General features: G+C 34.7%; 1 protein-coding gene across 3 annotated transcripts; it reads left to right on the top strand.

Annotated features, from left to right (window-relative positions):
• The first annotated feature begins 754 nt into the window (after window positions 1–754).
• Window positions 755–9280, top strand: LOC107476395 (uncharacterized). Of its 3 annotated transcripts, none has more exons than XM_016096197.3 (14): window positions 758–1197; window positions 2258–2415; window positions 2984–3087; window positions 4447–4513; window positions 5806–5898; window positions 5976–6140; window positions 6246–6386; window positions 6478–6555; window positions 6946–7058; window positions 7137–7197; window positions 7631–7798; window positions 8093–8194; window positions 8546–8635; window positions 8718–9280. In XM_016096197.3, the coding sequence occupies exons 1-14, from the start codon at window positions 918–920 to the stop codon at window positions 8778–8780; spliced, it is 1683 nt and encodes a 560-aa protein (XP_015951683.1). In that variant the 5' UTR covers window positions 758–917; the 3' UTR covers window positions 8781–9280. The 3 variants fall into 3 exon arrangements, 2 of the variants coding, with proteins under 2 accessions (XP_015951683.1, XP_015951682.1); XM_016096196.3 differs by having other exon boundaries at window positions 759–1197; window positions 2246–2415; XR_002371622.2 differs by lacking the exons at window positions 8546–8635; window positions 8718–9280 and having other exon boundaries at window positions 755–1197; window positions 2246–2415; window positions 7137–7255.
• Window positions 9281–18597: the final 9317 nt, after the last annotated feature.

Raw genomic sequence — 18597 nt, 5'->3', positions numbered from 1 at the left:
AAGCTCCATTCCACTAACGTGCCACATGGGCAGCCGTAATGCCAGATAAGCAGAAAGGGAGTCACGTCAGACTTTTTTATTGAGTCTGACGGAGGCTTTTGGACGGAAAGACTGATTCATCTAACCTTTAAGGACGTCAGGGACTTAAGAGTATTTTTCAATGGTCAGGAACGAAAATGTACGCGAGATAAAAAGTCAGAGACCTATTTGTTAAGTTTATATATTAAAATTTTTTTATTAAAAATTTAAAAATTTAAAATTTTAATATATTTATTTTATATTTATTAAATAAAAATATTTAAAAATTTTCACTAAAATTTATTATGTGCCTTATATTAGCTAAACCTATAAATTAATTATTAAATTAATCTAAATTAGTAAAGAGACTATTAAATTTGATAAGAATTTTTTTAAAAGGCTAAAAATTAGACTTCATTCAAGAAACGATTTTTTATTTTATAATAATTAAAAATAAATAGTCACCAAAAAAACTATCAAGTCACCAAAAAATAATTAAAAATAAATAATTTATTTTTTTTAGAATTCTAATTCTCATTTTTTCTTATCAAGATAAAAAATAATCCGATTTTTAAATTAATTCTCACACTTCTCAAACTTAAATGCTATTTTATTTATATTATAGTCATTCTAAATCATGAAATTAAGTTTCAAATAAAAATATTTAAAAAAAAATTATTTTCTAGGTTAAATAATTTCCAAACTGAAAATTAGAATGGGCATTTGCGCCCAAAAGAACACAGCTACATACAGCCTACAAGAGCAACGAAACCCACAACGTAGGTTGTCTACCGTAGCTGGGCCCTTAAAACTCTACACTACCGCCACAAGTCACAGCCACATTGTTCTTTTCTTCTCTTTTGAAAAACCCTAATCGGAACCAGATCTCTACGTTGGCCATGGCGCCTAGAAAATCACCGCGCGAGCGCCAAATGCTGGTACTCGAGTCGGTCATCGCCCTCGTGTTCGTGCTGGTTGCCTGCGTCGAGCTCTGCGACGGCGCCACCGTCGTCGATGTCTACCGCCTCATTCAGTACGACATATCCGGCGCCCCCTTTGGATCTCGCCTCGCCGGACTCAATCACCACGCCACATCCCTCCACTTCTCTCCGCACGCCGATCTCTCTCGCACAGTACTTCTCATTCCTCTTCGCGAGTTCAACATCTCCTTCGTCAAAGGTTCTTCTACTTAACTTCTTCATCATCATCTTTGTTTTAGGTTTGTTAGTTTGTGCTGGGACTTGACATAAAATAACTTTTATGCTGCTTAACGTAGTTCGAAGTTAAGTATGCTACGAATCGCGTTTAAGGAAAGGTGATTTTATTGTATTTTATATTCTTATCTTTTAAGGTAAGGCGTTTCAAACACTATTAAATAGGCGTCCGTTTGTCTGTTCTTCAGATTTTCATGTTCGAGGTGGATGATTGATCTTCAGTGTTGATTTTGGTTTATAATTTGATTAGCTAAGAGTTATGAAAAGATGGATTCAGGTTAATTCCTAGTTTGGGGTTTACCAAAATATTGACAGAATTTGATTAGGCCTTTATTTTTATTTTTTTTGGTTTTAATATTAATAATAATGATGATGATAATAATAATTTATAGATTATTGTTAGACATTCTAATGGGCTTGGCTTCTTTTAATGTTATAAGAGGATATTTTTTAACTTGTGTGCGAGAAGTATGCAGAACAGACAGGGAATAGTAATAGAAGTGTTGAACTACAACGGGGTCTTATAGTACGGAAGTGCTTGTTAGAGATCGAGAGTAAGAGATAATATGCTGGATGGTTAAGGTGTCTATCCTTTTAGTAGTGTTATATAGTCAGATGGGGACGATGACAACTTAATATCTGGCCATACAGGCAACTTAGTGACCTATAGTATTAGTTTTGGACTTTGGGCATTTTACAGGGATCTTGTTTAAGCAGGGGAAATATTAGTTTTGGACTTTGGACGTTTTACGGGGATCTTGTTTAAGCAGGGGAAGTATGTTCTATTTGAGTTTATAGGTTAGCAAAGGTGTCTAACTTTCTCTGCTGGCATCAACCCAAGAAATATGTTATATAATAGTCAACCTCTAGATATAATTACTAAACGATCAAAGCTGAATGCCTAGTATGTCTTGTCGCCATACTTTATATTGATTCTTATATGAAGAATTCCATTCTGTTTTGAACTACTAAATTTGCCAAATTTGTTATTTTCTGTGCCAATTTTGTGGCAGAATATATTGCAGAAAACAAGCCTCTGGGGGGTTTGTTATTCTTGCTGCCACAGATATTCAATTTTGAAAATAAAGGTGAAGTGGGAAGTAATCATTTAGATGGAACTGAAGAGTTGCTGAAGAATGTGTTGGCTGAACTTGAACAGATACTTATACGTACCAACTTACCTGTGAGTGAATTTAAGATGGTTTATTTTGTTCTGAGAATTATCATTACTTTTATCTTTCGGAGTGTTTTTTATAAAACTGAAGTGGGATAGAAAAGTCAACTGATTTGTTCATGAATACTGAATTCCTAAACAATGTTTCTATGTTACTGATTTATATTGCCTTGGAAGGTATTTTTTGTTGTGAATTATCCATGTGATGAAGTGATTTTTATAAACTAACTTCTTTCTTCTAAAAAATGTCTTCCAAATGATCCAAAAAGGAAATAATTACTTTATACCATTTTGATACAAAGGAATGCGTTTGTTGTTTCTTTTTGTGTGTGGTGACAACCTTTTGTGTGATGCTAAGGAATTTGTGCTGTAACTATTGTTGTTCATGAGGCATTGTTTGATTCACGTAAGTGGCCCGACTTTTTGGACAACGCTTTATTTTTGTTGTATTATTATTATTATTATTATTATTATTATTATTATTATTATTCTGCGAGTGTCTCATTATCCTTTTATCTTTATCAGTTTATATTTTTCATTAAAGTGTAACCTTTTAAGATGTTGCATCTTTTTACAGTATCCTGTTTATTTTGCTTTTGAGGATGACAACATTAATGCTGTGTTAGCTGATATCAAGAAGAGTGATATCACTGGTCAACCAGCTACTGCAACTACTGGCGGGTGAGTTCAACTCTCTAACAAATTCAATGCTTTAATTAAATTTTGCAAAACCTTTTTAATGGTCAAGGAGACAAGGAATGAAGTGGACTGAATGATTTACTTAATTGGATATCCATACTTAATTACCTTATGTATTTCTAACCTTTTAAGTATTAGAACATGTATTGTTGAACTTGAACACCTCATGTTCCCGTCTTTTGGATTATGTTTTGTTAGTCAAGCTATTCAAAGGCGATAGGCGCCAAAAGTTGCACGTCTCAATAAACAAAGGCTTTAGAAAGTAGTAGAATACACATTTTCTTTTGATACAACAACAAAGTCTTATTTTACTAGGTGGGATAATCTATATGGATAAAACGACGCCATTGAGCTCTATCATGTATCATGACAATGAGATTGTTTATACATAAATTTTTTTTGACCACCTCATATGGGCTTTTTTTATTTCCCTCTACCTTTTGTCCCGTCTACCTTCCATTTCGTCCATCCTCCTAACTGTGTGGTCTGTCAATCTTCTTTTCACATGTCCAAACAACTTGAGATGAGATTTTACTATCTTTTTTTATACATAATATAATTTGCAAGTCTATTGTGCATAGTAAACTAAACAGTTCATAATGATAATTAGGCATAAATCCTTAAAGAATAATAATGTTCCTAATAGGCTTCATAATAATAGGTTATAACCAAAAACTATTAATGGAATACCGAAAATTTACCAAAAGAGAAAAGCTCTGAAAGTTTATCAATGAAAAGAAAGATTAGATCTAGTGTGCATCCATGGAGTCATAAAAAACGAAGAGGTGGTCCAGCGGTGCCCCGCTAACATCTCAGCTTTTGCTGTGATGAAGGTCAATCAGTGGTCTTCTGTCTTGTCTACAGGTTGCTTTTGAAAGATTTGACTCTTTGGATAAAACCTAATATCTTTTAGGGTAGTAGGGTTATATATCTAATACTTTATTGAGCTAAGTTGGATAATTTAGTGTATTTTGGGCTGACACTAGGCCTCTTTAACAAAAGTGATGATTTCTCTCATCTAAAATATAGAGAAACAAATTGCTGCCTCATTGCAAGGTGCTCTCGCCTTGGTGCCTTCTTAGAGCTTCAAAAGTTCCATTTAAGCACAAAGAAAAGCGCCTCAACAGGTGAGGCATAGAACCATTTCTTGCCTTGCCTCTAGTGCCTAAGCGCACTCTTGACTACACTGAGTTATGTACTGATTTAATGTTGCTGCTTTCTTTCCTAATCATTTTGTTTTCCCTTTTGTTATTTTGGGTTTTTCTTCCGAATGCTGTGCCATTTGCACGTTTATTTTTGGGAGACATTTTATTTATTTTTTTTTTCATGGATTTGTTGCAGATACAAATTTGTTGTTTCAGCTCTAGAACCAAAGAGTCTTGTCTCTCCATCCATTACCAACATTCAGGTTTTTGTTCGACCAATTTTAGAGAAATAATATGTGGATAAGTACTACTGGTGATGGAATTTTAGATTGTGTACAGTAGCTTTGAAATCTGAAGCTTTTAAACATCATACTGTGCTTCTCTGGAAAAATCAAATTGATTTGATTTTATTAATGAAAATGCTTATTAAGACCATAGTTTTTAATTGCGCATTACGGCTCATGGCGGTAAGCCAAAAATCCGCCATAAAATTATGGCGGGTGGCATTGCGGGAAATGGTGGACTATCTAAAAAATACATGTATATGCACAAAAAACATGCAGAAAAATTCCGAAAGTAATAAATTATAAAATCTAATCAATTTATGCAACTTTCTACTCATAAGGCATCTAATTAATTCAGCAAATGCAGTAGCAAATTAAACAAATGAAATAACATCAAGTCATAGTACACCATGGAATATAAGAGGCAGGGGGCAGGGACATTAGAGTCAAGGCATTGTAAATAAAAGGAAACGGGAAATAGAGGTTTATAATATAATTTATAACACCAACCCTATGTAATTAAAAGGGGAATTGGGAAAGTAAAAATGGGTAGGTAGACCAGAAGTCTGGAACAGAAACCAAGTTACGAAGCAGAGAGAGAGAGAGGGAACCCGTGGCTTGCAGGGCAGCCCAGAGCAGAGAGGGAGAGCTAGAAGATAATTTTTGGACCGTCAGAGAGGAAGAGGCAGTTTTCTGAAGAAAGGAGGATGAGGAAGGTGAGTTGTAGCATTTTAGGGTTTCCTAAATGACCAAACTAACCCTCAATATTTTCAAAAATCCAAAAAAGCCCTGCAATTTCTGCCATTTTTATTGCAGTCCGCCATGGCGCCATTGCAATTGCAGCCGCCATTTTGCTCTCTGTGAAAAACTCATTGCGGCGACCGGTGTATGGCAGCAAGGAAGATATCCGCCACGCCATAACATTATGGTGCCGCCATAACCGCTTTTTTAAAACACGGATTGAGACTTAAGAGGCATAGTATTTCTTCTGATTTTGCATACTCGTGTCATGAAATTTATACCTATGCATGAAGACGGTTTTATTTATTGTTGTTGGAATATGAACATATTTTGAGCTGTGAAAATCCTGGTTCTGCTTTGTAGACATGTATCACAAATTTAAGGGAAATCACAACTTGTGAAATGGTTTCAGTCCGCTGTATCCACTATATTACACAGCAAACATGCACAAATGTGGGCTGAATTTCAGAACTGTTGGTTTTTGTATAAAACTTTTGTGGATATTGGATGCATATTTTATATGGTTGCAGGGGTGGTTGACAGGACTGAAGGCAGGTGATGATGCACATCAATTACCCACCATCGCAATAGTGGCATCATATGACACCTTTGGAGCTGCTCCTGTATGTTATTTTATTAATTTCACTAATAATACCAGAGTATATATTGTGTGGTTGGGTTAAAATATTTGTAATTGTAGGCATTATCAGTGGGAAGTGATAGTAATGGAAGTGGTGTTGTGGCTCTTCTTGAAGTAGCTAGGTTGTTTTCACTTTTGTATTCTAATCCAAAGACCAGAGGTCAATACAATCTGTTGTTTGGGCTAACATCTGGTGGGCCTTACAACTACAATGGAACTCGTAAGGTGATATGCTTTTTTCTGGAAGCTCACTTGCTGATAGGTCTGCCCATTCAGTTGAATTTCTCCATTTGTTATTATAAGTGTGTTACATAATTTTGCAAATTACAGTGGCTTCGGAGCTTTGATCAACGATTGCGTGAAAGCATTGACTATGCTATTTGCATAGATAGTATTGGCTCCTGGGAGAATGAATTGTGGATTCATGTGTCTAAGCCTCCAGAAAATTCCTACATTAAGCAAATCATGGAAGTAAGCAAATTATCACACTGATCCTGCTTTAGTTAAATGGATTGACTTGTATTTTTGTCTTAATGGCTTCTAATGGAAAATATTGGTGTAGGATTTTTCAAGTGTTGCAGAAGAGTTGGGCTTTAATGTGAATTTGAAGCATAAGAAAATAAATATCTCAAATCCTCGAGTAAGTGTAAAATTCTAGCTTGTGATATTTCTCTTGTTTAGCTCTTAAGCAATTTATAATTATCACTATTAAGTCTCGTGTAGCTCTTCATTATATGTTCAACAAAGAAAAATTTGATTCACGATAATCTGGGGTCGAACCATCCACTTCAATTTCTTTTCTTTGTTGCGTCATTCATAAGATCCTTTTAGATTTGGTTGCTGAATGAATATTTGATGATTTGTTGTTGGCTCTCGAGTGCTTACAACTTTCTTGCTGTAGTCAATATCAGACTGTGCTTCATGTCTCATTGTTGTTATGTTACAACATCTATTGCAAGCATGGTCTTCATATATTTTCTGTTTAAATCCTACTGCTAAAGCTGGCATTGAAGTTAGTCATCATCTGTAGGTAGCTTGGGAGCATGAACAGTTTTCAAGGTTGAGAGTTACTGCTGCCACTCTTTCTGAACTTTCGGCTGCACCTGAACTGCTAGAAAAGACTGGTGGTTTGATTGACAGCAGGTTCTCTTTTGAATTAAATTCCAGAAATTTGTCTTTTGATTCTTTTCTGTACTATTCACTGAGTTCTTCATTGTGCAGGCATTTTGTAGATGAAAAGGCAATTATCAGAGGTGTGAAATTAGTTGCTGAGAGTCTTGCAGTAAGATCAATTCTTTCTTCTAGTCACTGGAATTTGCTTCTTTCCTCATCCTTCTTGGGTTTATATTCTCACCTTGTCTTTCCTTATCCATCTCATAATTAAATTTTTAATGTAGCTATAGTATTTATATAGCAAGGCATTTCCTGGATGGATCAAACTCCTGTAAAATGAAGAGATTGGTAAAGTGAGAAAGTAAGCAATTAGTCGCTCTTTAAGTTAAGATAGTGGGACTCAAATGTCATAGAAGTTTCAAATTCAATAATGATTAACTACTCACTTCATCACTTTACCAATCTCCTCATTTTAGAGGATCTTTTTCCTTTCGTGATAGTTGAATACATGTACGTTAACTGATATTCTGATACCTGTCTTTCATATCTACTTTCTGCACACAAAGTTCCTTTTTTTTACCTGTTTTCTTATCTTTCTGCAGCGGCATATTTACGGACATCAAGGAAAGAACATCCAAATCTTTGCAGACAACAGTAACTTGGCTGTAAATCCTTATTATATCCGATCATGGTTAGATGTTTTGTCCCAAACACCTCGAGTGGCACCATTTTTCTCGAAAGATGATCCTTTTGTCATGGCTCTGAAAAAGGTATTTTGCTTGCTGGATCATGTATACCTTGGCATTTGTTTCAAGCTAAGGACAATGGGAATTGGGAAGGTTGTGACGGTGCCTCAGTTAGAGGCTCGGGAATGTTTGCAGCTTTTTTTTTTTTTTAATTTCTTGATGTATGTGTTTGCAAAAATCTTAGAATGTCTCCTGTTTTCAGTTGGTAGGCAGTTGGATCTGCTTTGGGCTATGTTCTAAGTGCTATTGTGGTGAGATGTTTCTGATGTAGATTATCTCCATGCTTGTGTACTTATCAAGTGTTCTACATTCCCGTAGGAATTAGAAGATCATACAGATGAGGTCAATCTGCAACGTGAAGCTCTAGATGGGATGTTCACATTTTATGATTCTACTAGCGCAAAGCTGAACATATATCAGGTATTTGGAGTTACTTCTTTATACCATTTTTCTGAATAGGAAGTTCAACAGTTGGCACTTTTCTCTTTTCTGCATTTTGAGTGGCTTAAAGCAAACTTGAAAGGGTATTCATTTGACAATTTTGCTATGACTATTGCAAGTCCTGACCATCAATTTCTTGGGGATGCAACAATTTTTGGGTTATCTGATTTACCTTTTCCCTTGCTTTTTTTTAATGGACATCCTTTAAAGGGGGTTTGTTTTTTACAGCAAAAGGACTTTCTATTTCCAATTAAATATCTTGCTTTTGATTATAAATAAAATTAAACATAATCGGTTTGTCTTGATAGTAATTGTTTTATGCTTTTGCAGGTTGCCAGTGTCACATTTGACTTGTTATTGCTTCTAGTACTGGGGTCGTATTTAATTGTGCTCTTCAGTTTCTTGGTCATCACAACTAGGGTACCTATTTATTATCCAACATCTGTTGCAAACCTTTCGATAGCTTGTTTCTGTGCACTAAATTTTAATGATGCTCTGTCAGGGTCTTGATGATCTGATCAGTTTATTTCGGCGGCCTCCCTCGCGAAAAGTGAAGACTGCATAATTACCGGCAGGTTTTTCTCGGAGGGTTTTTTTGCACAGTTCTCATGCTTCAATCTCAATAGTTGCTAATCTAAGAAATTACACAGGATGAGGTTTCCATGAGAAGTTCTATACAGGAACCCGTCATTTGTTGAAGTTGGTTGGATTAGTCGTTAAAACAGAATGTTATTTATCTTTGGCCGTGCTAAAATATGGACACAAATTTTGATACTTTGCACGTCATATTCTGCAGTGGAAATACTAAATGCTTGTGGTGTGAAGTAAATTAGTAAACGTAGTGCTCTACGTAGGGGTGCAAGCGGGTACGGACAAACCTTCCTACCCGATTATATTGGACATTGGACCCGTTGAGTAATCGGATCTAATTGGATAAAACCCTATTATACCCGTCTCTAGTTGTTAGGTTCTCGGGTTCATGGTTACCAAAACCAAACCAATCCGAATACTGATTAGTTTATTATTATAATAATAAAAATGGAATTACCCCTAATTTCATCTTCAGTCATTTGAGAGTTCATTTTTCCTTTTCTCTCTAATCCAGCACTAGAATATTAAATTAGGTAGAATTTATGGGTATTTCGTATCAACAATTGTATAAAATATTTTATACTTCAATACATTAAAATCAAACTTTTTTTAATAGAAAACTTTTAAGATAATACGAAAAAGCAGTTCATTTTCTTGCTAACAACGTGGAATTGAAAAAAGGCCGAAAGCGTTAGCAAATGCAGTTTAGAAAATTATGACGTGACCCGGAATTGTACCTCTTTGCGCATGCCATTTGTTCCACCTAGCAACACGTGCGTTCAATATTATTATTATTATTAGGTTAAATTATAGGGTTGGTTTTTACACTAATGAAATTGTAAAGTGATTTTTACATTTTAAAATTTTATAAGTGGGTTTTAAGGAGAATTAAAATTTACAATTTAGTTTTCGTCATTTAAAAAGTGGATGATTTAACCGAATATTTTCAGCATATTTTCTATTTTAAACATGTGAGATGCACATGTTTAACAATAGGAACTAATTTGCAATTTTAGTGAAAGTATGGAGACTAACAGTATAATTTAATCATTTAAAAATGACCAAAAACTCCATAAACTATTTGAACCCATCTCGCCCCTCCCTAGCTCTCTCACTCACTTTTCAGAATGACATCCTAACTCCAACGCTCTCTGTCTCTCACCTCAGTTTACTGTCGCTGCGCTGGATCCACCGTATTTATGCTTACGAGTTGGGTTTCGCCTCCTTCCTCCATCTCGTCTCTCTCATCCGGCGACTTTTTCTTCTCTTCCAATCCCAATACTGAATACCGATAAATGGAAGAGCAATTCCAATCCCAAACATGCTCAAAGCGAACAATTCAATGTTTAAGAAGAAAATAGCAACAATCAACATAAAAATAGCAACTCAATTTATTAGTGGATCTGGCACGGTGACGGAGGCGAGAGGCACAACGATGGTGAGTCGAGGTGAGAGACAGAGAGCGCTGGGGTTGGGGTGCTATTTTGGAAGGAAAGTGAGAAAGTTAGAGTGAGAGAGTTTGGAAGGGGCGGAGTGGGTTCAGATAGCTTAGGGAGGTTTTGGTCATTTTCAAATGGTTGAATTACACGGTTGGTCCACATACTTTTACTAAATTGCAAATTGGTCCCTATTGTCAAACATGTGCAGTTCACATGTTTAAAATAGAGAATATGTTGAGAATATTCTGTTAAATCAAATACTTTTTGAACGGCGAGACTAAATTGCAAATTTTAATTCTCTTTAGGGACCAATTATGTAATTTAACCTTATTATTATTATTATTAGAAAAAATATAACTCCAGTTAATTTAAAAATTTAAAATTTATAATTTTTAAGATGTAAAATTTAAAATTTAAAATAAGTAAAATAATTTAAAAAATGGGCTAATTTTAACTGGAAAAAATTGGTTTTATTATTATTATTATTATTATTATTATTATTATTAGAGCATTCAAAATATGGTGGTGAAGAGTTGGAATTAGACTTCTCTAAGTTGAACATGGACATGGTAAGCTGAGCACTAGAAGAGCCAGAGGCCATCAATCTGGATTGACACGTGATAAAGCAATAACAGGGAGGAAGAAAGACTCCAACTGGCCTTACTTTGTAGGCGACATGAATGAATGCTTGAAAGTTAAAACCTTCGACTAATGATTCCGCCACCAAAGTAGAGAATCGGCCCATAAATTCGGTCCCAAATATTCAACACCCACATTGGCTAACACATCACATCGAACACCGCGCAAATCCTATACCTCTACTTTTTCTGCACATTACTGCAGCTGCATGCCTAACTACCATAAAGTCCCTTCAAATAATATCATCCAACTAATACCAAAAAGAAACAAATAATAATAGGAAAAGTATCATCTAACTTAAAAATTAGTCAATTTGTTTAATTTAAATTCTTCAAAAAGTAAGAATTAAAAAAATAATTTATATTATTTAATTAAAATTTAATTTCTTATACATATTCAATATAAAAATTTCATAAACGTTGATTGCACAATAATTATGGTTGTACAAACTTAGCATTATATATAAGTACATTTTATGTTGTTTATAAAATTTTAGCAATATTTAAAAGAAATTAAATTAAATTTATATTCTTTATTATTTGATAACATGTTTAATTTAACAAATAGAAAAACGCGTTATGGTGGTGCTCCACCACCTTCGCCAGTCTCCATGGCTGAACGACCTCCATTGCCACCACCCTCATCCACAATGCCGCCACCACGTAGACCGCCTGTTCCGCCACATTGATGAAGTCCAACATTATATTCGCCGCTACAGGCTACTCCCTACGGTGGTAACCCACAGCAGGCGTCGCCCTCTAAACCAGTGTAACCACCACCGGGAGCAGTTCATGGAACTTAGAAGGGTTCACCAAAACCAACTACGAGAGTCACTCACAAGAATCCGACGGTGCATAAGGCCTCTTAGGCATTACCACATCTTTCACCAACCGGACCAGATCACACGTTACTACCAAAGCATGAACATCCTCAACATTTTCACCAACCAACTATAAGAGGTGAGACAGGGTTAAGGACCGTTTCAAATATAAGAATGGTTGTTTCAGAATCTGAAGAGGTGGTGTTTGGGTTCACTAGCACCCACATGATAACGCTTAATTTTGTGTTATTGCCGAGTCTCTTCTTCAAATGTGGCTTTGAATTGTTGCAATACGCCTTTCAAAATGGACGTGGATGCATAGATCCAATCATACACAAGAGAGATACGAACGACCAGAGGCCTCCATTAAAACCAAGCTTCAACAGGCTAATCCATTTCCCTTCCTTCACTTTTTACCTGCGTGCAAGAGATAACCCTTTCAGCTTACTCCAGTCATCGAAACAGAATTTTAGACCCGAACTCTTGATTCCCTTCGGTTGGGGAGAATATCTTCCATCAATTTCTGCTTCTGTTCCTTCTGCCTAGGTAGCCCTTATAAATTTTGCTATAGCAGGATTATTTGTCAATTACTCTTGTTAGTTTGTTAGTCTGGCCCATAAAATTTGAGAACTTCAACGACCAACATGTCATTCTTAGTTTGTATCCTGTCTTGAAACTTGGAAGCTAGTTCACTACTTTCCCAGAACTTTATCTTCTTTCATCGTCATTGGTCTCATTTAGATGTATTTGTCTCATAGTCAATGTGCTACTAAGAATAATATTAAGCTTGCTTTGAGTTTAAATATGTGGAACCGAACTTTCATAGCTGCGATCGTTGTCTGTATATTCTGTGACATAGATCCAACATAAACCATAGACACAAAAAAAATAAGGATGGTGATGCCACGCAGATCTACGTCGTCCGTGGAGTAGATCCGGCAGGGGACAAGATGATGACGAACAATCGAAGGGAGGAGGGAGTTGTTAAACGAATGCGAAGTCCTTGGAGTTGCCAGTGCAGTGGTCTTCGGGGATGAAGATGTCGATGGCATGTCGCCGTACGTGTGGAAGAAAGGGAAGAGGTCATAGGCGATTGTACGGAACGTTACTACGTTTAGACAGGGGTTTTGTGCTTGCAGATTGCAATAACAGCTATAGCCAATGCTATTTGGGGTTTAGGGATTGCATATTAGGGTTTGTGAGGAGGAAAGAAATAGTGAAAGCTTTCGTGAGAAACCGAGAATGTTGAATTAAATATGTTCTTGTATGGATACCTGAAGGGAGAGCTTGGTCCCTGGGAGTCGACGCCGAGTTGTTATTTTTGGTGTCGACCTTTGAACTTTTGTGGAAGTCTGAACTTTTCTCCAAAGAGATGTCCAATTGCGCAGAGCGTGAGCAAGGAACAAGGGGGGAGTGTACCTGCAAAGACACTCCGAAGATTAAGTCAGTATTGAGAATTCAATGTCTTCTTTGAAGATAAAATATCATACCTTTATAGGTGAGATAAAATAGGTCGGTTACATTTCTATTGATCATCTGAATTGAAGAGCAATTAATAGGTTTTAACAAGTGATAATGTCTGATTGTAACGTATAATGCCGAGTTATAACGTAAAGTGCCGAGTTATGGTGCATAATGCCGAGTTATTGTATATAATGCCGAATTATGACATCGGATTTATAATGGTCGTATCATAGCCCCCCAAGCTTAGCCTGACTATATTTTGATAAAGCAGGTTGAGCTTTTTTTTTTAGTTATAACTCGGCGATTTGAGTTATAGGTATGGAGCCCCCAAATCAACTTACTTTATTAAAATAATGAATAATTTGAATTTTCAGACGTAATTTGAAGTTAACGTGTATTGGAAAGTGTAGTAGTCTTGTCATTGATTGTGCCTTTGATTTTTCCGATGAAATTTTGAACCGTTGATTTAATAGATGCAACGATTAGGGTTTTTCATGGAACTGAATAGTTTCATTAAATGTGGCATTGCTTTCCTATTGAAACAGTTTGGAGTCTTAAAAGAATATTGAGTTAGTTCACCGTTGTTTGGTGATTTGATTGAGTTTGATTGCGCATGTGTAAACGATGCGACTTTGAATTGAAGAGTTGTCGCGAATGGATAAGTGTTTGTACTTGTATGATATGTGATTGAGTTTGTTGACTGTTTATAGTCATAGTTCGGAATTGAAAACTGAGTTTGATTGCGCATGTGTAAACGATGCGACTTTGAATTGAAGAATTATCGCGAATGGATAATTGATTGAAGATTGTGTTTGATTGCGCATGTGTAAACGATGCGACTTTGAATTGAAGATTTATTGCGAATGGATAATTGATTGAAGATCGTTGATAGTCATAGTTCGGAAGATAGTTGATATAGATCTGATGATAGTTGATATAGATTTGACAAAGAGTGATAATGATTGATATAGAAATGATAATGATTGATATAGCTCGGATAATTATTGATATAAATATGAAAATAAAGATAATAGATATAGATTTGAAAATAGAAAAACAGATATAGGTCAGCGAATAGGGATAACAGATATAGGTCGACAAATAGAGATGACAGATATAGGTCGGCAAATAGAGATGACAGATATAGATCGAAAAATAAAGATAACAGATGTTGATCGACAATTAGAGATAACAGATCTGCAAATAGAGATGATAGATATGGATCGAAAAATAGATATAACAGATATAGATTGGCAAATAGAGATAACAGATATAAATCGGCAAATAGAGATGACAGATTTAGATCGGCAAATAGATATAACAGATATAGATCGAAAAATCAGATTTAGATCGGCAGATAGAGATATCAGATATAATTTGGCAAATAGAGATATCAGATATAAATTGACAACTAGAGATAACTGATAGATCGGCAAATAGAGATAACAGATATAAATCATAGATCGACAAATAGGGATAACAGATATAAATCGAAAAATATAGATGACATATAGATCAGAAAAAATAGAGATAACAGATATAGATCAGCAAATAGATATATCAGATACAAATTGAAAAATAGAGACGACAGATATAGAATTAAAAAATAGAGATAACAGATATAAGTTGAAAAATAGAGATGACAGATATATATTAGAAAAACATATATAGATCGACAAATAGATATAACTGATATAAATGGGCAAATAGGGATAACAGATATAAATCAGAAAATAGAGATGATTGATATAAATCGAAAAATAGAGATGACCGATATAAATCGGATAATAGAGTGACTGTTATAGATTGGCAAATAGAGATTTTTAATATAAATTGGCAATTAGAGATGATTGATATAAATTGGACAATAGATATAACAGATATAAGTTGGCAAATAGGGATAACAGATATAAATCGAAATATAGAGATGATTGAAGATGATTGATATAAATCGAAAAATAGAGATGACTGATATAAATCGGATAATAGAGATGACTGTTATAGATCGGCAAATAGAGATTTTTGATATAAATTGGCAAATAAAGATGATTGATATAAATCAGACAATAGATATAGATCGGCAAATAGATATGACTGATATATAAATTGAAAAATAGAGATGACTGATATAAATAGGCAAATAGAGATGACTGATATAAATTAAAAAATAAAGATGATAGATATAGATCAGAAAACAGATATAGATCGAAAAAACAGATATAGATCGGCAAAACAAATATAGATCGGCAAAACAGATATAGATCGACAAATAGATAAACCAGAGATGAATTGAAAAATAGAGAGATGATAGATAATGATCGGAAAAACAGATAAAGATCGGAAAATAGATATAACATAGATGAATCAAAAAATAAAGATGACAGATATTGATCGAAAAAGCAGATATAAATTGGCAAATAAATATATCAGATGATTTGAAAAATACCGAGATGACAGATAATGATCGAAAAAGCAGATATAGATCGGCAAAACAGATATAGATCGACAAAACAGATATAGATCGGCAAATAGATAAACCAGAGATAAATTGAAAAATAGAGAGATGATAGATAATGATCGGAAAAACAGATATAGATCGTAAAAACAGATAAAGATCGGTAAATAGATATACCATAGATGAATCAAAAAAGAAAGATGACAGATATTGATCGAAAAAGTAGATATAAATCGGCAAATAAATATATCAGATGATTTGAAAAATACAGAGATGACAGATAATGATCGAAAAAGTAGATATAGATTAGAAAAACAGATATAGATCGACAAAATAGATATAAATCAGCAAAACATATATAGATCGGCAAATAGATAAATCATAGATGAATTGAAAAATAAAAGATGACAGATATTGATCGGAAAAGCATATGTAAATCGGCAAATAAATATATCTGATGATTTGAAAAATACAGAAATGACAGATAATGATCGAAAAAGCAGATATAGATCGGCAAAACAGATATAAATCGACAAAACAGATATAGATCGGCAAATAGATAAACCAGAGATGAATTGAAAAATAGAGAGATGACAGATAATGATCGGAAAAATAGATATAGATCGGCAAATAGATATACCATAGATGAATTGAAAAATAAAGATGACAGATATTGATCGGAAAAGCAGATATAGATCGACAAATAAATATATCAGATGATTTGAAAAATACAGAGATGACAGATAATGATAAAAAAAGCAGATATAGATCGGAAAAATAGATAAAGATCGACAAATAGATATACCATAGATGAATCAAAAAATAAAGATGACAGATATTGATCGGAAAAGCAGATATAGATCGAAAAAACAGATATAGATTGACAAAACAGATATAGATCGACAAATAGATAAACCAGAGATGAATTGAAAAATAGAGAGATGACAGATAATGATCGGAAAAACAGATATAGATCGGCCTTTTTCGGGCCTTAATGATTTACTATATGACCTTTATTTACAAAGGTGCTGACCTTTGAGCTTTTGTGGAAGTCTGAGCTTTTCTCCAAGGAGATGTCCAATTGCGCAGAGCGTGAGCAAAGAACAAGGGGGGAGTGTACCTGCAAAGGCACTCCGAAGATTAAGTCAGTATTGAGAATTCAATGTCCCCTTTGAAGATAAAATATCATACCTTTATAGGTGAGATAAAATAGGTCGGTTACGTTTCTATTGATATTCTGAATTGAAGAGCAATTAATAGGTTTTAACAAGTGATAATGTCTGATTGTAACGTATAATGCCGAGTTATAACGTAAAGTGCCGAGTTATTGTGCATAATGCCGAGTTATTGTATATAATGCCGAATTATGACATCGGATTTGTAACGGTCGTATCAAAATATATTCAGTTAAATCTATAAAATCTTTTCCGAAACTAAATACATACAAGAAGGTGTTCGAGTATTTCATTGTATTTTAATAAAAAATGCGTCTTTCATTTTTTGTTGTTATGAGGAGCTAATGGAATATTTATACAATGTGTACAATGGAAGTTTATGGAGTATTAGAGATATAACCATTAGTGTTACATGACGTGGTATTAGAGTGCTAAATCCGAAAGGTCAAGAGAAGATGTTTCGGATGGTTATTTATATAGTATTGGGGATGTTCATTTTGTAAGTCAATAATCAGTTGTACACATTGTACAAATAATCCATTGTCTCGCTAACGGGATCCTTTTTTTAAATATGGATATTTATGTCGATAAATTATATCTCAAATGACTTAATCTTTCCATACTTATCTAAGAAGTTGTAGATTCGAATTTTCTTATTTTTGATAAAAAAAAATATGAATAATTATAATAAAGAGACTCAATTTTTTTCGGTTGACATTAGTTAATTTTTTAAAAATTATTTTCTACATTTTAAATTAAAAAAATATATTAACAAATATTAACTAATTAAAACTCAACTCTCTATACTTATTCAATAATAAAATATACGAAAAGATAAATTGAAACAAAAATTTTGTAGCTGAAAGCGTGAAATTGTTAATCGGCAAAGCATTGTGAAGAGGAGACCTGTACTTCCCTTCACCCACCAAAAAGGAGACACCACGACGTTTTGGTGTTGTCCTATGCTGTCAACTTCGCGCTTAGCCAACTATTGTTGGGATAGCTGAGGCTAGGATGGGCCTAGCATGATTGGCTCAATATTCAATGCAAGTATTGGATAATAAAAATGTAGTTTTTTCTTGTTTGAAAATGATGGTAAATTTTGAGATGGACCCATTACCAGCAAAATTGGCGGCGGAGCTTCATGCGGCACCAGATAGCTTCGACAATACTAAGGAGGCAGCAAAGAGGAGCAAGCGGCGGCGGCATGCAACGACGAGGAATGCAAAAGCAAATCCATGGCAGACAGAACCAGAGCCACTCAAATAAGTGAAGGCGGGATGGGATATGTCATCGTTTCATCCAAGGAAGTAAAAGAAATGGCAGGGTAGAAAGTGGCATGGAGGTCCCGTAGAGAAGATGAATTTGGGAGACTTTCTTAATTTTTGGTCAGGGCCAGCTTGTTGGCCCAAAGCCAAGACAAAAAAAAAGTTTGAACAAGATGGAAACTGAGGAACCACCAAACAGGCCACCGAATTTCGGGACAGGAAACACAGAGGAGCTAGTGACGATGATGGAGAATTTTGAGAATGGAGGGGCTCATGAAGCCAACCCGCAAACCGTTGTTTCTTTCTTTCCACATCTTTACTTATGATCATTATGGCCTGGAACACTAAGGTTGTGAACAAGGCTACTGTTCGCACTCTTGAAGAATTATGTAGTGTTTATAAGCCAGATATTGTTTGCTTGTTTGAAACACGATGTAGTGGAACTAAGGCTGTGGAAGCTATTACATCTATGGGATTTACTTTTTCTATAGTTGAAGAAGCTGTGGGATTTAGTGGAGACATATGGATTCT

Source organism: Arachis duranensis, chromosome 3, assembly GCF_000817695.3.
Source record: "Arachis duranensis cultivar V14167 chromosome 3, aradu.V14167.gnm2.J7QH, whole genome shotgun sequence".
NCBI classification, from domain to species: domain Eukaryota; kingdom Viridiplantae; phylum Streptophyta; class Magnoliopsida; order Fabales; family Fabaceae; genus Arachis; species Arachis duranensis.
The sequence above is the reverse complement of the archived record's forward strand: the minus strand, read 5'-3'. Positions and strand labels throughout refer to the sequence as shown.